General features: G+C 46.4%; 2 protein-coding genes across 2 annotated transcripts in view; both read left to right on the top strand.

The window, feature by feature from the left end:
• Positions 1–22,578, top strand: part of KDM2B (lysine demethylase 2B) — a 118,902-nt gene that overhangs the window by 11,921 nt on the left and 84,403 nt on the right. Inside the window, exons 5-6 of the mRNA XM_068989735.1 lie at positions 12,961–13,139; positions 13,336–13,442. Of these exons, the coding sequence (XP_068845836.1) occupies positions 12,961–13,139; positions 13,336–13,442 (286 nt within the window). The remainder of the gene's footprint in view (positions 1–12,960; positions 13,140–13,335; positions 13,443–22,578) is intronic.
• On the top strand, positions 551–1,071 carry LOC138093829 (large ribosomal subunit protein eL21). The gene has a single exon (XM_068989998.1). The coding sequence runs from the start codon at positions 569–571 to the stop codon at positions 1,049–1,051; it is 483 nt and encodes a 160-aa protein (XP_068846099.1). The 5' UTR covers positions 551–568; the 3' UTR covers positions 1,052–1,071.

Here is a 22,578-nt window from a genome sequence, read left to right on the forward strand (position 1 = left end):
GACAAAGATTGTCTCTTGTTGATTGTGTATCAGGTGTATCAGTTTGCTATGGCCAAACATAGCAAAGTACCACAGACTGGGTGACTTAAACAGCAGAAATTAATTTTCTCGTAATTCTGGAGTTGGAAGTCCAAGGTCAAGGTGTCAGCAGGGCTAGTTCTTTGACGGTCCCCCTCCTTGGCTTTTAGATGGCCGTCTTCTCCCTCTGTCTTCGCATGGTCTTCCCTCTGTATGTATCTGTCTTCTAATCTCCTCCTCTTATGAGAACACCAGTCTTACTGGAGTAGGGGCCACCCTCTCAGTTGGTTAAAAAATCCACCTGCTTGTAGGAGACCTGGGTTCAATCCCTGGGTCGGGAAGATCCCCCAGAGAAGGAAATGGCAACCCACTCCGGTATTCTTGCCTGGGAAATCCCATGGAAACAGGATCATGGCAGGCTACGGTCCATGGGGTTGCAAAGAGTTGGATGTGGCTGAGTGATTAAACCACCGCCAAAGACCTCATTTTTAAACTTAATATCCTCTTTAGCTTTTCGGCCGGAACCGCCATCTTCCAGTGATTCGCCAAGATGACCAACACAAAGGGAAAGAGGCGGGGCACCCGCTACATGTTCTCCAGGCCTTTCAGAAAACATGGAGTTGTTCCTTTGGCCACATACATGCGAATCTACAGGAAGGGTGATATTGTAGATATCAAGGGAATGGGTACTGTTCAAAAAGGAATGCCCCACAAATGTTACCATGGCAAAACTGGGAGAGTCTACAATGTTACCCAGCATGCTGTTGGCATCATTGTAAACAAACAAGTTAAGGGCAAGATTCTTGCCAAGAGAATTAATGTGCGTATTGAGCATATTAAGCACTCTAAGAGCCGAGATAGCTTCCTGAAACGTGTGAAGGAAAATGATCAGAAAAAGAAGGAAGCCAAAGAGAAAGGGACTTGGGTTCAGCTGAAGCGCCAGCCTGCTCCACCTAGAGAAGCACACTTTGTGAGGACCAATGGAAAGGAACCCGAACTGTTGGAGCCCATCCCCTATGAATTCATGGCCTGATGGGTGTAAAAATAAAGACCTGGACTGTACAAATGTTTCTCTTAAAAAAAAAAAAAAAAAAAAACTTAATATCCTCTTTAAAGACTTTATCTCCAAATAAGGTTACATATTGAGTTACTGGGGGTTAGAACTTCAACATGTAAACTTTAGGGGACACAATTCAGCTGATAATATAAAGGCTCTTTCTGTGTTCTGCATGTTAGTTAGTCTCCTACTTTGTGGGCTGCCTTGTCGTCTAAAGATGTCTTAGAGGGAGGGGACATATGTACCTATGGCTGATTCATGCTGATATATGGCAGAAACCAACACAATGTTGTAAAGCAATTATCCTTCAATTAAGAACAGATTTAAAAAAGAGATGTCTTTGAATGAACAGGCAGTTTAAATTTTAACATAGACCATTTAGCTCTTCCTAGTCCATTAGTTCACATTGTGTCTTTTCAAATTAAGAAAATTTTGCATAGTTCAAGGTCACGAAGATATTCATATGTTCTCTTCCAAAAGTTTTATTGTTTAAACTCTTACATGTAGTCCATCTGGAGTTGATTTTTGTGTCTGGTATGAGATGGGGTCAAGATCTTTTCTCCCCCCATATGTTTAAGCTGAAACTCCAATACTTTGGCCACCTGATGCGAAGAGCTGACTCATTTGAAAAGACCCTGATGCTGGGAAAGATTGAGGGCAGGAGGAGAAGGGGACGACAGAGGATGAGATGGTTGGATGGCATCACCAACTCAATAGACGTGGGTTTGGGTAGACTCCGGCAGTTGGTGATGGACAGGGAGGCCTGGAGTGCTGCAGTTCATGGGATTGCAAAGAGTCGGACCCAACTGAGCAACTGAACTGAACTGAATATAGATATCCAGTTGATCCAGTATCATTACTGAAAAATCACTCTTTTCTCCATGGTACTGAATCAGGTTACTTTGTTGGGAAACAAGTGACTGCATTTGTCTGAATCTGTTTGATGCTCTAATCTGTGTCCCCCACTCCCAGGATTACTGTTCTGGATAATTAATGTAAGAAGACTGGGATATTTTCACATCTATGGTTTAGGAGTTGGGGGGATAGGGAGAGTGAGGAAGAGATTTCTCTTGTTGTTTCTGAAGATGCTTTAAACCCCTTGAGAACATATACCCAGAAAGTGCAGGGTCTCCACTCCTCGTCTGGACTGACATCACCAAAGATAGGAAGGCCCACAGCTAAGGGGAGACTTGCGTATTGTCTCTTCATTGTATTTCTCTCTAATGAGGGTACCCAAGCCAACCAATGCTTTCTTTGGCCGTTTTTCTTAAAAAAAATCTCATGACAGATCACTTCATTCAGTATTTATTTGTTCATACCATTAGAATAATACAGAGGAGCCTGGTGAGCTGCTGTCTGGGGTCGTACAGGGTCGTCAGATCCTACTGAAGTGACTTGGCAGCAGCACCTATCTTTTACTGTATGTTTACCATGTAACCTCATTTTGTCCTCACTAATAACTGGAAATTAACTGCTGTTGTTCACTTTTCTGGATGAGGGATCTGAGTCTCACAGCTAGTGGGCAGTGGAGACAGGATCCGAACCCAGTCCAGGGTATTTCTCAAACCCATGTTTTTTAAAAAATATTGGTTCATTTGGCTGTGCCAGGTCTTAGTTGCGGTGGGTGGGATCTAGTTCCTTGACAAGGAATGGAACCTGGCCGGCCCCCTGCACTGGGAGTGGGGAGACCTCCAGGGAGGTACCCCAAGCTCGTGCTTTTGCTTTATGACTTCCTACTCTACCCTAGCCCTCCTCCATTCCTTCTTCACTCACAGACTTACTGCATGTCTTTGTTGTATCTGGCCCTAGCTCTACCCTTGACTGGCTGTGTTTAGGGAGACTACATTTTTACTCCAAAGTTGGCTGATCTGTCTTCAGACCTTATTTTTATCGTGTGTGTGTGTGTGACTACATTTTTACTCTAGAAATCAAAGGTGGCTGATCTGTCTTCAGACCTTATTTTTATCGTGTGTGTGTGTGTGTGTGTGTGTGTGTGTGTGCATGCAGCATGCTGGATCTCACTTCCCCTATCTGGGATCAAGCACCAAGTTCTAACTGCTAGACTGCCAGGAAATTCCCAACTAATCATTAATTTTTTAACTTGAAGTAAAGTTAACTTAAAATATTGTATTAGTTTCATGTATATAGCAAAGTGTTTCATATACATATCTTTTCACGTTATTTTCCATTTATAGGTTATTATAAGATATTGGATATAGTTTTCTCTGTTAAGCAGTAAATCCTTTTTACTTACTATTTTATGTATAGTAGTTTATTAATTGAATACTCCTAATTTATCCCTCCACCTTTCCTAGAATTAAAAAATTTTTTTTGGTTTATTATTTATTTTATTTAATTAATTTTTCTCTGTATTGGGTCTTCCTTGCTGTGCACGGACTTTCTCTACTTGTGGTGAGCAGGGACTGTTCTCTGGTTTCGGTTCTTGAGATTTTCATTTGGTGGCTTCTTGGACTTCTCTGGTGGCTCAGAGGTTAAAGTGTCTGCCTGGAATGCAGGAGACCAGGGTTCGATCCCTGGGTCGGGAAGATCCCCTGGAGAAGGAAATGGCAACCCACTCCAGTACTCTTGCCTGGAGAATCCCATGGAGGGAGGAGCCTGGTAGGCTACAGTCCATGGGATCACAAAGAGTCGGACATGACTTCACTTTCACTTTCACTTGTTGCAAAGCACAGGATCTAAAAAGGTACGTGTAGACCTTTTAAAAGTTGGTTTAAAAGCATAGACTTTAGGGATTTCCCTGGTGGTCCAGTGGTTAGGACTCCTTGCTTCCACTGTCTGGGACCCACATTCAGTTCTTGGTCAGGGAACTAAGATCCTACAGGCTGTGTGGTGTGGTCAAACAAACAAAAAAAGAAATAATAACAGTAAAATAAAAATAGAAAATATTTAAAATCCTGGACGACTTTTTAGAATTCTTGTAGTCTTGCTTTCCCATTTCACAGGAGGGAGAAACTGAAACCTGGAGAGAAGTTATTTGCCAGTTGCCCAAGCAGATGGCACATCAGATTCAAATGTAGGTTTGAATGTCAGCAATTGGGAAATGATGCTTGCAACAGAACCCAAGAGGAAACATTGGTTCGGGTTGGGATGTAGATGAGTTCAGTTCTAGCCACACTCAATTTGAGCTCAGGAATGACATTAAGGCTGGACAGACAGGTAGGGGTGGCAGGACAGATAGAAGTGCCAGGAGGTCGGGGGGTGCATGAGGCCACGAGTGCTGAGGATCCCAAGTGAGGAGGGTTCCTGAGGGGTTCAGTTATGTTCTCAGGTATGTTTTCTTTCCAAGAGAAACATCCACCTCATTGATTTGTTCTGTGTCCATTTCCCCTAAAATAAAAATCTTTTTTTTTTTTTGGCTCTACTGCATGACATGTGGGGTCTTAGTTCCCCAACCAGGGATCAAACCCAGGCCACCTGCAGTGGAAGCACAGAGTCCCAACCACTGGATAGCCAGGGGACGTCCCTAAAATCAAACTCTTGATGCTGCTAGGGGCTTAGGGAAACTGTGTTTGCTTCTGCCCACTGTCTGCATTAACCATTGTTCACTTAGACCTTGTTATAAGCCAAGGATCTTTACTATAGCTTTTTGTCTGATCACACGAAATCCTATTTATTACGACCTCCATTTTATAGATGGCAAAACTGAGGCTCAGAGCGACTTGTGCACAGTCAAATAGCTAGAGTGTGGAAGAGCTGAGCTTTGTGCCCATATTTCTCTGACCGCAGAGCTATCCTGTTAATTTCTGCATGGTACTTGGTGTCTCTTCATGTTGAATTCTTTGTTGTTGTTGGCTGGGTGTCTTTTAGATTTTCTTGCCTGATTGGTTTCAACTCTGGTTTGTTAGTCTGTTTTGTATCTTCTTATGGCCCCTCTCTCTGAGGGTCAGAGTGTTTTAAAAAAATATTTATTTTTATTTATTTATTTGGCTGCACCAAGTCTTAGTTGTGGCATGTGACCTCTTAGTTATGGCATATAGGATCTAGTTCCCTGACCCAGGATGGACACTGGGCCTCCTGTGTTGGAATCGTGGAGTCTTAGCCACTGGACCACCAGCGAAGTCCCAAGGCTCAGAGTCCTGAGCCCAGGGCACAGAGGACAGCCTGGCACCAGATCTGTCTTGGGAATCATCTTAAAAGGTGCAAAGGTAAGGAAGTCAGAAGATATTGGTGCTTAGGGAAAGCCTGTGGACCTTTGAGAGCATCCTCTTATTTCACAAAGAGGAAAACTGATCTGGTTTCCCAAGTTGTGCAATGACTCAGCCCTGAGCTCTCTCTTTCCTGTACCCTTGCATCTTCAATTTGGGACAGCATCCTTACTAGAACCCCTGCTTTTAGGTTTAAAAAGTGCTTCCAATAATTGTGCTGGGCCACTAGGCAGGTCCTATTATCCCACTTTGCAGGTGAGGCAACTGAAGCCAGAGAGGGTCAGGGGTTTATTTAAGGCCTCACTGCTGGGAAACAGAGGAGCAGGATTTGAACAATGACTGGTGCTCTTGCTAATAAACACTGCCTTTATGAGATGGATGAGGAAATACTCCCAAGGAGCAGAATAACAAACCAGAAACTTGAGGATGATAGAGAAGGTTCCAGAACTATGATGCAAGACACTTGCATGTACTCTCTGAAGAGTGGGCTCAGGGGGAGTTGGGGTCAGTGCCTGTGCCTGCTTTACATTAGCCTTCAAGGTGACTTTCCCCAGCCTCCTCCCAGCTCCGAGCCCATGGCTCTTGGAACTGACTGATGGAGCCTTCAAAGCAGGGGCCATAGGGCCACGGATTAATTTCTGCAGCTGGAATTTGTTGGATGTGGGTGAGGCCTGTGAGCCCAGAGAACCAGTGAGACTGAGAGGGAGGAGGAGGAGGGAGGAGAGGGCAAGGAGAGAGAAGCAGAGGGGTTGCTGAGCTGTTGGCCTGCTTAGGAACTCCAGCACCACACCGACATGAAAAATTTCTCCTATAACCCCTTGGCCTCAGGGGCCTGGGTTCTAGCGCCATGGATCCCTTGCAGGCTCCAAAAGGCACCTTGTCCCCGTCACCTGCTCCCGCGGGGTGCTCCCCAGAGCTTGGACTGCCACATTCCCTTCTCAGCACGGAGCTGTGCCACTTGCCTCCTCCCCAGGGCTCAGCTTCCAGCTCGGAGACCTGGCACTTAGGTCCATCTCCCCTTTGCCACCAGTGGCAGACCAGCCTGGGAACCTGAGAAGACGGAGTCCTGGCACTTAATCTCCCAGCTCAGACTGAAAGGGACTGGAAGGCCTCAAGTGTCCCCAGTGACCCCTCGGGCAAGCCTCTCCATCTTTTCCCTCTTCCTCCTACTCCCCTCAGTTCACATTAAAAAAATTTTAATTTATTTTTGACTGTGTCAGGTCTTAGCTGTGGTGCATGTATCACCCATTGCAGTGCTTCGGGTTCTTTCTAGTTGTGGTTTAAGGGCTTAGCTGCCCCAAGACATGTGTGATCTTAGTTCCCCAACCAGGGATCTAACCTGAATCCTCCGCATAGAAAGGCAGACTCTTAACTATTGGGCCACCAGGGAAGTCCCTCAGTTCACATTTAAGGGATATGATCTAAGTAAGAACTAGGCTAGGATGGGGAGGGAGGTTCAAGAGGGAGGGGATATAGGTTTACCTATGGCTGTTCATGTTGATGTATGGCAGAAACCAACGCAATATTGTAAAGCAATTATCCATCAATTCAGAATAAATAAACTTAATTAAGAAAAAAAGAACTAGACTAGAGAATTCCCAGGAGATCTGGGGGTTAAGATTCTGCCCTTTCTCTGTAGGGATCACGGGTTTGATCCCTGGTCAGGGAATTAAGATCCCACATGCTATGTGGTATAGCCAAAAAATAAAAATTAAAAATAAAAGAGAAAAATTTAAAATCAGCACCACCAACAAAAAAACTAGGCTAAAAATCAGTGTGTCAATCCTGGAAAAGGACCTAAAAATGACCTAACCCAGTGGTTTTCAAAGGAAAATCCCCGGAATCCAGTTCTGAATTCTGAGCGCCTTCTCCCTACCCACTTCAGCCTGAGCTGCTTGTTTTTATTTATGTAGTTGGCTCTCATCAAAGCATCTGTTTGAAGGAAGAATTCTGCAGCAATGAAAAAAATATAAAGATCAGCTTCTTCCTGTCTTTACATATGAGGCAACAGAGGCCTAGAGGAGGGGCATTTGGGTCTGCAGGTAGTCACAGAGGTGGTGGTGTCTATGAAGCCAGAACCCAGGACATGCAGATCCAAAGGGCATGGCTCTGTTTCTTCTCCATGAGAATGGCAGCTTCCACAGCGTCCTGGCTTTTACCCCACTCATCTTGGGATGGCTTCTGTACGTTCTATAAGAGGATATGGACACCGCACTGGTTTTGCATTTTCAAATAATGCTTGGTGCCCTTGAGCTTCTCTGCCAATTCTGGGAAAAGTGGCTCATGCCCTCCAGAGCCACGCACTGACACATCATTGTGGTCGAAATAGAATCCCAGAGAGAGGTAGGTATAGGAGGCCTGCAGATGCATGTTCCCCAGGTGGTGGACAGCACCCTCCGCTGTGGTGGAATAATTCTGACGAACCTGAGAGCTCATGATTGATGGGTATAAAGAGCTCAGATCAAAAAAATGCTTTTGGCTGGGACTTCCTTGGTGGTCCAGTGGTTAAGACTCTGCTTCCACGACAAGGGGTGCACATTTAATCTCTGGTCAGGGAACTAAGATCCCACATGTCACCTAATGCAGTCCCCCCCCCCCCCCAATTAAAAATACTCAATGATCCATTTTTTAAAAATGTTGTTGGCTGGTCCTGGAGATCAGGGGTAGTTGAGTGGCTGGTTCCTAAGGTGTAACTGGAAAAAAGGTTGGAGGGTGGTTGGAGGCTAGAGGAAGGGGTGTTCCTGGGTCTTTTCCATCCCAACACTGATGAAGCAAAAGATAGGTCTGCAGGGCCACGGAGTGCTCTCTGACACCTAGTCTTTTAAAAACTAGGAACCTTAAAAACTAAGGAATTTTTTTGTTTGTTTTTTAAAAGCTAAAAGTTTTAAAAATGCCTTAAAATGAGTAAATATCCATATCCTTTGTTCAAATTTCCAATTGTTTCCTATATGGCACAAATGTTATTTTCTTTATTTAAACAGTTGTATGAGTCAGAATGTAAATAAGGGTTTTGCATTGTGATTGGTTGAGGTATCTTTTAACTCTTCTATAATCTCTGGGTTCTTCCTTGATCTCTTTCCCATCTGAAGAAGTTGGATTGATTGTTTGAGCTATAGAGTTTTTCATTACTTGGACTCAGCCTTGCAGTAGCTTCTCTGTGGGGGTCCCTGGTAACTCAGCTGGTAAAGAATCCACCTGCAATGCAGGAGACCCCGTTTCGATTCCTGGTCCGGAAGATCCCCTGGAGAAGGGATAAGCTACCCACTCCAATGTTCTTGGGCTTCCGTGGTGGCTCAGAGGATACAGAATCCGCCCACAATTCAGGAGACCTGGGTTCGATGCCTGGATTGGGACGATCTCCTGGAGGAGGGCATGGCAACCCACTCCAGTATTCTGGCCTGGAGAATCCCCATGGACAGAGGAATTTCTGTAAATTGGTAGTTGGCTGTATTAATAGATGCTTGATCAGACTCAGAGCCTGTCTCGCTCATTCATAATTAGTTCATTCATTTTGTTTCTGACTGCTTCATAGATCCGTCAGGAGGGGCATGTTAGGTTCTCGCTTCTCCCTCTATCTTCCTGATGCTAGCAGCTATTGCCGTCTATATCCGTCATTTTATTTTATTTTAGCGGTGCTGCAGGGCTTGCGTGACCTTAGTTCCCCAACCAGGGATCACCCCCCACCCATGCAGTGGAACCCTGGGGCTGCTCCTTTGGACCACCAGTAGTCCTCCTTTGCCCTTTATTGTCTGGAATACATTTATGGAGAAAAACTTACCCTCCTCTGCAGCTTGCTTTGAGCTGGCCCTTATCTCAGCTGTGTCAGACTCCTAAGCCTATAGTCACTTCACTCAGTATCCTTTCGCCTCCCCAGGACGTGTTCTGAGGTTCCTGCATCTCTCATCCCTGCCTGCGGGCTGGAACGCAGCGGGATTGTATGCGGTTACTGGTACACCCATGTTTCCCTGGGGGTTTGTAGAGCCCCGGCATCCATCCGGAAGAACTGACTATCTTTGCTCCTCCCTGTATTCCTACATTGTCTCCTCCCACCCACCCGCTGCGGCTGGCAGGACACCTGGGGGAGCTGGCCGGCGTTTCGTGAACACTGAGGGCGCTATTCTTAGAACCGCTCCAGATACAGTCCATTGGCCTCCCACCCTAGGGCCTCTTCCCTCCGGCGCCCCTCCGCCCTAGCTGCCCCTCGCGGTTCTAACCACTCCAGAGTTCGGACTTACCTTTTCCGCTGAGGGTGGAGCAGATCGAGGCGGGTCAACAGGGGACCTGCACCTGGGCAGGATCAGAGTGGAGTGAGGATGCACAGGAAGCCCCGGGGATTGTGTTGGGGAGAGGGGGTTCTGGAAGCCTGGTTGGTTGTTGTTCACTCAGTCGTGTCTGACTCTTGTAATCCCGTGGACTGCAGCACTTCAGGCTTCCCTGTCCTTTACCGTCTCTAGGAGCTTGCTCAAACTCATGTCCATTGAGCCAGTGATGCCTTCCAACCATCTCGTCTTCAGTGGTCCCCTTCTTCTCCTGCCGTCTATCTCTCCTAGCATCAGGGTCTTTTCTAATGAGTCAGTTCTTCGCACCAGGTGGCCAAAGTATTAGAGCTTCAGCTTCAGCATCAGTCCTTCCAATGAATAGTCAGGGTTGATTTCCTTTAGGATTGCCTGGTTGGATCTCCTTGCATTCCAAGGGACTCTCAAGAGTCTTCTCCAACACCACAGTTCAAAAGCCTGGTTAATGCTCAAAAAAGTAAAAAGCAGGCCTTTCCCATGGGTATCCTTCTTGTTCAGTGATGAGTGTCTGTAGAGGTGGGGCTCTGGACTGCTCAATACTTCTGGATGTTTTTTAGGCTGGGAGGAAGGGGTGTGTGGGGCATCTTGCCCGATACAAAGAGGGTTACTCTTATCCGCCTCCAGATACCCTCAGGTCGTTTCGTCAGCTGTCATTTATATGTGAAGTAATAGGTTAAATGCTGGACAGTAAGAAGAATAACACTCAACATTTATTTCTTTAGTCACTATTTTAAAAATATTTATTTATTGTTTATTTATTGGGCTGTGTCTGATCTTAGTTGCAGCATGCATCCTTGCTGCAAGCGGAATCTTTGGCTGCCATCATCTGTGGGATCTTAGTTCCCCAACTAGGGATGGAACCCTGGCCTGCTGCAGGGAAAGAGCAGAGCCCTAAACACTGGACCACAAGGGAAGTCCCTATATTTAAAAAATTTTTTTATTTATTTTTGGCTATACTGGGTCTTTGTTGTGCCCTGGTTTTCTCTAATATCAGTGCTGGGGCTTCTCATTGTGGTGGCTTCTCTTGCTGCAGAACACCAGCTCTAGAATACCCAGACTTCAGTAGTTATGGTCCACGGGCTTAGTAGTTCCCAGGCCTGTGGGATCTTCCTGGACCGGAAACTGAACCCATGTCCCATGCAATTGGCAGGCGGGTTCTTAACTATTGGACCACCAGAGAGGTCCCTCTATATTTTTTATGATGTGTGTTTTAAGTGGATAGAAGACTTTTGGAAGAAAAAAGATAATTGTAGAAAAACCAACTTTGTTGGTCATTTAGTGTCTGAGTGTTTTTGTTTAATAATATCTTTACTGAGTTATAATTCACATACCATACAATTCACTTATTTAAAGTGTACAATTCAATGGTTTGTCGTCTGTCCACAGTTTGTGCAATCATCACCACACTCAATTTTAGAACATTTTCATTACCCCTCATACCTCTCACCCCTCTCCATTAGTCATCCTTTTAGACTGACTGGCAGAGATTTAACTGACTCTGATTTCCCACCACCTCACTTTCTCTACCTGTAACTATATATATTTAAAAATTTTTTTTTTAATTTTTTATTAGAGTGCAGTTGAGTGGGAAAGATCCCCCTGGAGGAGGATATGGCATCCCATGGACAGAGGATCCTGGAAGGCTATGGTCCATTGGGTCACAAAGAGTTGGACATGACTGAGCAAGCACATGTAGTTGATTAAAATGTTGTGTTAGCTTCGGGTGTACAGCAGAGTGATTCAGTTATACATATACAAGTATCTGTTCTTCAAATTTTTTTCCCATTTAGGTCATTACAGAATATTGAGCAGAATTTCTTGTGCTACACAGTAGGTCTTTGTTGATAGTCTATTTTAAATACAGTAGTTCCACCTGTGATTATAAATGAAGTTGGCCAATTAGGTAACAGTTCCTACTTGCAGACACTTCTCAGAAGTCTTTCATGTGCATTAGCTCATTTAAATCATATGACAACACCATAGGCTGGCTACCATGTTATAGATGGGGAAACTGCTACTCTGAGATGCTAAGAGGCCTGAGGGCCAGCTGGGGTTCAAACCCACAAAGTCTTAGCTTAATGAGTGAAAGTCACTCAGTCATGTCCAACTCTTTGGGACCCCATGGGTTGTAGCCTACCAGGCTCCTCTGTCCATGGATTTCTCCAGGCCAGAAGATTGGATGGGCAGCTGTTCCCTTCTCCAGGGGAATCTTCCCAATCCAGGGATCAGGGATCAAACCCAAGTCTCCTGCATAGCAGGCAGATTATTTACCATCTGAGCCACCAGGGAAGCTTAACTACCATATATATATATATAATTTATTTTTAATCTTTTTTAATGCATCGAGTCTCTAATGGATCAAGTCTTGGTTACAGAATGGCGGATCTTCATTGCATCATGTAGGATCTTTCCTTGCAGCACACAGATTCTCTAGTTGTCCGTGGGCTCAGTAGTTGCCGTGTGGGTTTAGTTGCTCCTTGGCACGTGGGATCTTAGTTCCCCAACCAGGGATTGAACCTGCATCCCTTGCAATTGCAAGATGGATTCTTAACCACTGGACTGCCAGGGAGTTCCCCAGCATAACCACTCTATTGTACTGATGGGGCAGCTAGCTCCAGGCCTTTAATGCCACTTGCCCCAGCTGTGAGTCCCATCAGCTACCTGCCCAGTGAATCTCCTTCCCCAGGGGCCTTTGCGGATGGGACCCTGAGCAAAGTGAGGGAGGAGAGGCAGGGAGAGGGTGGAGGCTGGCCAGAAAGTGGGGAGAGCTTGGCGGGGGGCGGTGGCGGCTGTTCTTTTCCCCTCCCCACTCTAACGGCAGGTTCTCTGCCAGGTGGGCTTTCCAGAAAAGCTGAGCAGAGCCCACCTGTTCCAGGAGCCCTGGTAAGGAAGGAGCCGGCACTGTCCAGAGCTTGGCCAGAGTTTCCAGCAAAGTTCAGGGATGCCCCCTGGTGGATTTGCACTCCTGACTCAAAACCAAAGCACTTCTCCAAGGCTTCCTGGGATCTATGGGGCGAGGAGCCAGCCTCTGAAGGCAGGGGTCATTTTTCAGCCTTAGCATGTGATCAAGATTCAGTATTGCAGGGGGCAGGGGCCAGTGTTGGGGGTTAAGAACCTTGGTGCCGGCATTAGATGGAATTGGCTTCAAATCCCAGCTCTGCTGCTCAATAACTGAGCTTTTGGGGTAAGTTAGTTGTGGAGGGAAACAGATCAATTGAAGAGGGATTCCTTTAAAGATTGGAGAGCGATTCAGTGAGGAACACTGATGGGATGACGTCACTGAGCAGACAAGGTATAGGGTTGTAGGATGATGAGGCATATTCTGGATGCTGGGTTAGGGGCAGGTTTTGTTTTGCGGGGTCTCCCAAGTAGGATCTGGAGCTCTAGCTGGCTGGAGCCACCAGCCTGTGGATTCTGCCCCCAGGTAGCCGGCGGCTGGTGGACGTGATGGACGTGAACACCCAGAAAGGCACGGAGATGAGCATGTCGCAGTTCGTACGGTACTACGAGACGCCCGAGGCCCAGCGGGACAAGCTATACAACGTCATCAGCCTTGAGTTCAGCCACACCAAGCTGGAGCACTTGGTCAAGCGTCCCACCGTGGTAGGTCCCCAGCTATGGTTCCCCTCCCCAGTCACCTTCCCCCTCCCCTTCTTGCTCCAGGCCAGCCTGCACCTGCCTATGGGGGGAGGGCAGGAGGGATTTGGGAGCAGGAGGAGGAGGGGTGAGGCAGTGATGGGGTCTGACTTAAGGGTACCTGGGGCCAGGAAGTGCTGATGGTGGCCTGGCTGGATTTCAGGTAGACCTGGTGGACTGGGTGGACAACATGTGGCCTCAGCACTTGAAGGAGAAGCAGACGGAAGCCACGAACGCCATTGCAGAGATGAAGTACCCGAAAGTGAAGAAGTAAGACTGGCTGGCTGGTGGCGGGAGCTGGGAGTGGGTGACTCTCAGCCTTGTAGGGGGTGAGGGCTGGAAATGAGCCTGGGCTGAGGCCGCAGCTCTTTGGGGTGCTGCTGGGATGTGAGTGCTGGGGGTCCTGAGTGTGGGCAGGTTGGCTCTGCATTCTGCTCTGGGTCTGGATTCTTCATCCAGATGGTTCTTTGGCCTTCCTGCCAGCCCCACCCAAGGGGATGTGATCTGAAGAGGAGGAGGAGTAATGGAAACCATCTCTCTGTGCATATGTGTGTGTGTATGTGTGTGTGTGTGTGCATGTGCATGTGTGTGCGTGCTTGTCAAACATTCATCCACTCCCTCTAAGTGACAGTGTGTCCTAGGAGTGGATTTTCTAGGGACCCACCATGGACACTTTGCTTTTGCTGAGGGCTGGATAGGGGTCTGGTATTCTTTTGCTTCCTGTTGTTGAGACCAGGCACCTCTGATGGAGAAAAACCTTCTCTGAATAAAGCCAGGGGCCACTTTCTCACCAGACACTCCTTAGAGAGACAGTGTCCTCTAAGGGAGAGGTTGGTGCTGTGCTGGAAAGGTTGGCCACATCTAATTACGGGGACATCACTACAGGCAGTGTGACTAGCAAGTCCTGAGACCAATTATTTAACACGGGCAGAGCTGGCTGCGAGCACCTCCGTGTTCTAGGATTTGAGTGGAGGACCCTTGGGATGATGAAGTCACCTTGGGGCTCCTGCCATCTCAGGCCCTCTGTTTCTATCTCTAAAATGAGAATGAGATACTCTTGGCCCAGGCAGTTGCTCTGTGCTTCCTAGAAGAGTTGGCTCTGGTGGCTCTGAATCCATTAGCATCTCTGCCGAGCCCTGCTGCCAGGAGTGCCCCAAGGAGCTTAAAGGCTCTGAACTTCTCATTCACTCAGCCCTTCATTCAGTGCATATTGAATGCAAACTCCGTGCCAGGCTTTGTAAGGGAGGCCAGCACGCTGGCCCTGGGCTTCCCAACGTTTTGCTTTCAAGCTTGCTCTCTCTGTTTAATTACTTCTCAGGCATTTTTTCTCCTCTCAGAGCTGATGCTCCCTAATACCCCTTGGATCTGGGCTGTCTTGAAGGGAAAGACTGGGTTCAAGGTGGGGTTGATAGGAGGGTTTTCAATTCTGCTCTGTTTTGATGCGATCGCAGTAAAATTTATGGAGACCCTGGGACAGGGAAGTAATAGAGAAACAGGTCTAAAAACCCCTACCTTCTGGAGAACAGCGGGCCATTAACGCGAGGGCAAGGTGCAGCTGTCATCCTGTGTGTGTGTGTTAGTCATGTCCGACTCTTGCGACTCCATGGACTGTAGCCTGCCAGGCTCTTTTGTCCATGGAATTCTCCAGGAAAGAATACTGGAGTGGGTTGCCATGCCCTCCCTCCTGCAGGGGATCTTCCTGACTCAGGGATCGAACCCAGGTCTCCTGCATTGCAGGCAGTTTCTTTACCATCTGAGCCACCAGGGAAGCCAGCTTTCATCCTAGGCAGAGAGAAACAGGTTACCAGAAGGGAAATGGGAAAAAGAGAAATCCTTTTTGGCTGCTGGCCTCAGAAAAATCCTCTCAGAGGGGATATTTGACATTGGCTTTAAAGGACAGAGGAGATGGGAGGAAAGTGGGGAGGGATGGAGGTAGGCAAGTGCCAAGGGCCTTGATGGAGTCACAGAGGCGGACCTTGAGGAACAAGTGTGGGACTCAGATTAGAGGCAGATCCTAGCTCTCTTTGATTGATCGATTGATTGATTCCACCTATATATTGAACAGCTGGTTGGTGCTGGGCACTGAGAATACAGTGGGGAGAAAACCGTGTGAGCTCCCTGCCCTCATGGAGCTTATGGTCTGTGCAGGAGACCTATTAATCCAGTGATCAGAGAAACAAATGGAAGTTTGCAGTTGTGATGAGGCCACAAGGCAGAGACCCCTGGTGCTATAGAGTGTGAACTAGGGGATTCATCAGGTCAGGGAGGACAGGGCAAGCCATCTTGAGCTGTGGTCTGAAGGGAAGAAGAATTATTTAGGTGAAGAGACCTTGGAAGAGCTTTTCTGACTGTGTACAGAGAGCCTGGGGTGGTGGGGAGGGCTGGGAAGAGGGTGGAGCTGAAGGGTTTGCAAGGCCAGTGGGAGTGGAGCAGAGTGAGGGAGGGTCAGTGGTGCAGGATGAGGGGTGGGCCAGGCTGATGGGAGTCTTGCTGCTGCTGCTGCTAAGTCGCTTCAGTCTTGTCCGACTCTGTGCGACCCCAGAGATGGCAGCCCACCAGGCTCCCCCGTCCCTGGGATTCTCCAGGCAAGAACACTGGAGTGGGTTGCCATTTCCTTCTCCAATGCATGAAAGTGAAAAGTGAAAGTGAAGTGGCCCAGTTGTGTCTGACGCTTAGCGACCCCATGGACTGCAGCCCACCAGGCTCCTCCGTCCATGGGATTTTCCAGGCAAGAGTACTAGAGTAGGGTGCCATCGCCTTCTCCGGTTATCCTCCTAAGGAGCCTTTTTTATTTTTAAAGACATTTCCCTTCTAAACACATCTTTCTCCTAATTGCCCATCTCTCAAAATTTAATGTCACAAAGATACTGTGTATCTGTTTATGTATATATATGTGTGTGTGTGTGTACTTTACACATACAAAGAGTAAGATTTTGTTTCACCCCTTGGGGGTGCATCAGCCTGTAGAGGAGGGATGCTCTCGACTGAGGAGGAAGACTAGGCTCACAGGAAGGCCAGGTGAGAATATTATCAGACACGGGGCAGGAGTAAGTCTGTTTCTACAGTGGGACTCCTTCCATGAAGAAACTGCATGGCCTCAAGAGAAAATAGTTACAGATACTGATATACAGGGCTCTCTCCATGAAAAGGTAGCTTACAATTAGTAAGGCCCACTAACAAAACCCAGCCTACAATCCCAGCTTGTAATCATTTTTTTAACATCTAACTGAATAGACAGCCAAGGACCAACAACTGTATGAGGAAAGCCTGAAATATTAAAAAAAAAAAAAAGGGAGGAGAGGGCTAAAATTCAGAAAAAGAGAACTTATAATTAATATTCACGATATAGGAGATACCTCCTTTTTACTGAGCTTTGCCAATAGCGGTTTTTTGTTGTTATTTTCTTTTTCTTTTTTTTTTTATAAATTGAAGTTTTGTGGCAACTCTATGTCAATCAAGTCTACAGGTTCCATTTTTCCAAGAGCATCTGCTCACTTCATGTCTTTGTCATGTTTTGATAATTCGTATAGTACTACAAATATTTTCATTATTATTTTATTTGTTGTAGTGACCTATGATAAGTGATCTTTGATGTTACCATATGACTTGCTGAAGGCTCAGATGATGGTCAGCGTTTTTTATCATTAAAGTATTTTTTAATTAAAGAATGTACAATTTTTTGAGGAGAGTCATAAAGCTGATGTGCGTGCTAAGTCATTTCAGTTGTGTCTGACTCTGTGACCCTATGGGATGGAGCCTACCAGGCTCCTCTATCCGTGGGATTCTCCAGGCAAGAATACTGGAGTGGGTTGCCGTGGGGGTCTGTATTTCTCCTAAGGGCAATCAGAAACTTCTTGAATTACAAAAAAAAAAAAAAAAATTATTTTTTGATTACTTGGCATGTGGCATCTTAGTTTCCCAACCAGGGATTGAACCCACACCCCCTGCACTGGAAGGGCAGAGTCTTAACCATTGGACCACCAAGGAAGTCCCCTGAAACCTTGTAGATTTTAAGCAGAGAGGGACGTGTTCAGATTTGCATTCTGCAAATTCTGTAGCTTCAGTGTGGATTTAAGGAGGTGTGTGGGCAGAATGATAGGAGCAGCCATTGTGTCATCTACCTGAGGATGGGTAATGGGGCAGTGTTAGGGGAGAGCAGAGCACAGACAGGACATGTATTTAGGAAGGTGAAAGAGACAGCCTTTAGTGACAGATTTCAATTAAGTAATGTCTACCTTGCCTGTCTGAGATACTCAGTGTATTCTTCACTTTATTGAAAGATTCCTTTAAATAGTAAGCTCTGTTAATACACTGAGAGTTCTATCTAATTACCAAGAAAAGAGTCACCCACAATTTTCTAGAACCACATGTCTTGGACATATTGGTTGCATCATGTGGCAAATAAATTTACAAACCCTGTCAGTGGCCTAGAACTTGTTATAGGATTTGAAGCTTGTTAGGAAGGAAATTGTCGCCTTGGAAATAGTACATTTGTTCGGCTGAAACAAATGCTAATTTCAGTTAATAAACAAGGTAAAAATCCCATGATGATGAAGTCCTCTGGGATCATAGAATTGTTCTTTGGAATTTAATTAAAACGACACTTTCTAGAAATCAGAGTTTTCATGCTGGAGGTGCTTGGAGAGTAGAAAGAGCTGAAGGGTCACCTGAACTGAGGGTTTGCAGAGGCGAGAGGAGGGTTACCAACCCATGACTGCTTCCTCCCTGGTTCCAGGATTTATGCCTTTTGATCATGGTGAGGAGGTAAGGAATTTTAATGGATTTTTGTTCAGGAATTTCAGGCAAGGAAGGGGTGGAGACAGTTGTTAAGGGGGTGGTTGCAACATTGTGGGAGACAAAATATGTGTAAAGGGTATACTAGTGTGGGAATCCTCTGGTGGTCTAGTGTTTGGGACTCAGTGCTTTCACTGCTGTGGCTCCCACTGGATCCCTAGTGGGGGAACTAAGATCCCACAAGCTGCATGGTGCAGCCAAAATATAAATAACTATATGTATTTATACTAGTTATTAATTGCCTCTTGCATTTGCTGTGTATTACGTGCAAGACACTAAGTAGCTGGTAGACTGCAGTGAATAAATAGAGTCCCTCTTCTCACGAAGCTTGTATTCTGGCTGGGAGAAGAGACAGGCCAGGGTAAATTATATTATGTGTGTGTGTGTGTGTGTGTGTGTGTGTGTGTGTGTGTGTGTTAGTTGCTCAGTCGTGTCTGACTCTTTGTAACCCCATGGACTGTATGTATCCTGCCTGGCTCCTGTGTCCATGGAATTCTCCCGGCAAGAATACTGGAGTGGGTTGCCATTCCCTTCTCCAGGGAATCCTCTGGACCCAGGTATCGAACCTGGGTCTCCTACATTGCAGGCAGATTCTTTACTGTCTGAGCCAAGCTCTAAATTATAGTATAATTTTTACCCTGAATTGTTATATTATCCTAAGTTATATATTAGGAAGAGATAAGTGTCATCAGCAGGATAAAGGGAAAAGGTGATGACAGAGTGGACTGAATATCAGCTGTACCGTCTTATTTCTACCACGTCCTCCCCACCCCCATCGCTGTCCTATAGAAACATTTTGACTGTACAGAATTATTTGTCTTGGGAAATTCCTTACCAGTGTACAAACAGTGACAATGATTTGGAAGTATCCCTGTTGGCTGTTTATTGCTACATTACACTTTAAATTTAACAACTTAAAAAACTGTATATCTTAGCAGCATCAGCTCACAGCTTTTGTAGGGCAGGTGTGACTCAGGTGGCTCAGTTATGGCTCAAAGTCTTGCTTGCACTTGGGTTAAAGCTTTAGACCTGGGGGATTCCCTGATGGTCCAGTGGTTAAGCCTTTGCACTTTTACTGCCGGGGGCCTAGGTTTGATGCCAGGTCGGGGAACTAAGATCCCACAAGCCATGGGGTGTGGCAAAAAAAAACACAAAAAACCAGTTTAGGCCTGGGCCTCAATTCTTCACTATGTGGGCCTCTCTGTAAGGCTGCTTGAGTGTCCTCAAGACATGGCAGCTTCCTACCCTCCATCAGGAGTGGTTTGAAAGAGAACAGGAGGAAGCTACAGTGTCTTTTATAACCTAATTTTGGAAGTCACATACTTTTCGATCATCCTAAGCCCCTTCATTCATTTCTGACTCTTTGCAACCCTATGGAATATAGCCTGCCAGGCTCCTCTGTCCGTGGAATTTTCCAGGCAAGAATGCTGGAGTGGATAGCCATTTCTTCCTCCAGGGTATCTTCCCAACCCAGGAATTGAACCCGCCTCTCCTGTGCCTCCTGCATTGGCAGGTGGGTTCTTTACCACCAGTGCCACGTGGGAAGCCTAACATACTGTTTGCTGCTGCTGCTGCTGCTAAGTTGCTTCAGTCGTGTCCAGCTCTGGACGACCCCATAGACAGCAGCCCACTAGGCTCCTCTGTCTCTGGGATTCTCCAGGCAAGAGTACTGGAGTGGGTTGCTGTTTCCTTCTCCGATGCATGAAAGTGAAAAGTGAAAGTGAAGTCACTCAGTCGTGCCCGACTCTTAGCGACCCCATGGACTGCAGCCCACCAGGCTCCTCCGTCCATGGGATTTTCCAGGCAAGAGTGCTGGAGTGGGGTGCCATTGCCTTCTCTGACCAAAATCTCTATGGAAGACATAATAAAGTGAAGTCGCTCAGTCGTGTCCGACTCTTTGCAACCTGTGGATTGTAGCCCACCAGGTTCCTCCATCCATGGGATTCTCCAGGCAAGAATACTGGAGTGGGTTGCCATTTCATATTCTAGTTAGTTAAAAGCAAGTCACTAAATCCAGCCCACACTCAAGGGAGGGGAATTTGGCTCTGCCTCTGGAAGGGGTGGGGGAGCACTCGGAGACTTTTTGGACGTGTTTTACAATTTCTACAGTAATCTCCTAGGTCTGTGACACGGGCACACATCTTTCACTTGAGAGTGTTGGATATTTTAACGCATTTCAGAAATAAATGGGCAAGATGTTTCCCTTCTCACCTGCTCACACTCCAGGCTTGCAGAAATGAGGTTTGCTGGTATATTGGAGATATACTGTGGACCAAAAGAGCTTAGAAGCCCAGCCTAATCGGGATCCCGTATAAAGCATACACTTGGCTCCCCCAAAATTGAAAATTGACCACATTTTCTCCCAGTGTACGTTCTGGAAGTGGCAGGAAGAACAAGGGAATAATGTGGGGGTACAAGGGTGAAACAGGATGAAGGCAGGCACTGGGAAGACCAAGTTTTGGGGCTGCCTCTGTTGCTCCCTGTAGCTACGGCAAGTGTTTCATCTCCTTTTTTTTTTTTTTTAATAAATTATTTATCTATTTGGTTGCCCAGGGTCTGAGCTGTGGCTGCTGCTGCTACTGCTAAGTTGCTTTAGTCGTGTCCAGCTCTGTGCAACCCCAGAGATGGCAGTCCACCAGGCTCCCCCATCCCTGGGATTCTCCAGGCAAGAACACTGGAGTGGCTTGCCTTTTCCTTCTCCAATGCATGAAAGTGAAAAGTGAAAGTGAAATCGCTCAGCCGTGTCTGACCCTCAGCAACCCCATGGACTGTAGCCTTCCAGGCTCATCCATCCATGGGATTTTCCAGGCAAGAGTACTGGAGTGGGGTGCCATTGCCTTCTCCTCTGAGCTGTTCCAGGCAGGGTTTTTTTAAATTGTGGCATGTGAACTCATAGTTGTGGCATGTAGCATTTAGTTCCTTGACCAGGGATTGAACCTGGGCCCCCTGCACTCAGAGCATGGAGTCTCAGCTGCTGGACCACCAGGGAAGTCCGGATCTTCACTTCTGTCTACGAAATGGGGATCCTGTGATCCCTGCCCTGTCTCCCTGCCATGCTAAAGGGAAGATGGAGCCTACAATGGATGTGAAATATAGTTGAGATAAAATGTTTTTGTCCATGTGGCCTCATGTATAGACATACAGAGGCTGCAGCTGCTATTGGAATCCAGGCATCCACCGCTTTCTAATCTGCCCTCCCTCACATTTGCATAGGGCATCTCTACAACCCATATTTACCTTCTCACTCTCATCAGTCATGTTTGCTGACATCGTAAATGATTTCCCCTGTGTAATATATCACACAGAGAAGTTGACATGGAGAGGCTGCTGATGTCACACATGGGTCATGCCCTGGACTCAAGCCTCTGGATTCATGGGTTTTCCCTTGTACCTAAAAAGAAGAGCAAAGAAAACTGTCCTTTCCTGTAGTGCCATGTATGGACCCAGGTGCTGTGTTTTATACTTAGCACACAAATCTCAAAAATATAAGAAGCAGGTTACTTTTGTTGTTGTTCAGTCGCTAAGTTGTATGGGACTATTTGCAACCCTATGAACTGCAGCACACCGAATTTTGCTCAAACTCATGTCCATTGAGTCGGTGATGCCACCCAACCATCTCATCCTCTATTGCCCTCTTCTCCTGCCCTAAGTATTTCCCAGCATAGGGTCTTTTCCAGTGAGTCGGCTCTTTGCATTAGGTGGCCAAAGTATTGGAGCTTCTGCATCAGTCCTTCCAGTGAATAGTCAGGGTTGATTTCCTTTAGGATTGACTGGTTTGATCTCCTTGCAGTCCATGGGACTCTCAAGAGTCTTCTCCATTACTACAGTTCCAAAGCATCAATTCTTTGGCCCTCAGCCTTTTTTTTGGTCCAGCTGTCACATCCATAACAGATAAATGGAAGCTGAAATTCACAGTCATTTAATGCAGTATGGATGTAGCCGCTGAGCTACAGTCAGCTGGTGTGTAAGTCAGTAGGAGCTGGTGTGGCTTCTGGATAACCGGAGAGGTAACGTTTAAAAAAACAACAACAACAATAGTGCTGGCCAAACCAAATCGATTCGGGGCCTGGTTTAATCTGTGAGGGCCATGAGTTAGAGGGCCCTGAACAGTTTAACAAATGGGATGCTGAGTTCCAGAGGCGGGGAAAGATTTGGTCCAGCTCACATAGCTTATTAGAATAATTATAGGGCTGTTGCTGGGTGCTGCATTTGTACGGATGAATTTGGTGTGGTCCCTCCCTCTGAAGTAGCTGAGGCGTTTGTGACTTTAAAAGTAATATGGGGAAGTTCCCTGGTGGCCTAGTGGTTAGGATTGGGTGCTTTCCCTGTGAAGGCCTCGGTTCAGTCTCTGGTCTGGGAAACGTCCTGTATGCTGGTGATGCGGCCAAAATACAAAATTAAAAAAAAAAAAAGAAAGGTAATATGTCTCCCATGTGGACAGCTTGATCCTGTTGTCAGGGCCTTCTCCTCTCTTAGGTCATTTAATTCAATGACTGGTGCTCAGATTCAAGGTCAGGAATAATCATTGTCATGACTATCTTTTCTTTTAAATAGGCAAAGTATTCATAAGGTAAAAAATTCAACCCTTTCTAGGGCGTTTACAGTTTAACTT

This window comes from Capricornis sumatraensis, chromosome 17 (genome assembly GCF_032405125.1).
Source record: "Capricornis sumatraensis isolate serow.1 chromosome 17, serow.2, whole genome shotgun sequence".
NCBI classification, from domain to species: Eukaryota; Metazoa; Chordata; class Mammalia; order Artiodactyla; family Bovidae; genus Capricornis; species Capricornis sumatraensis.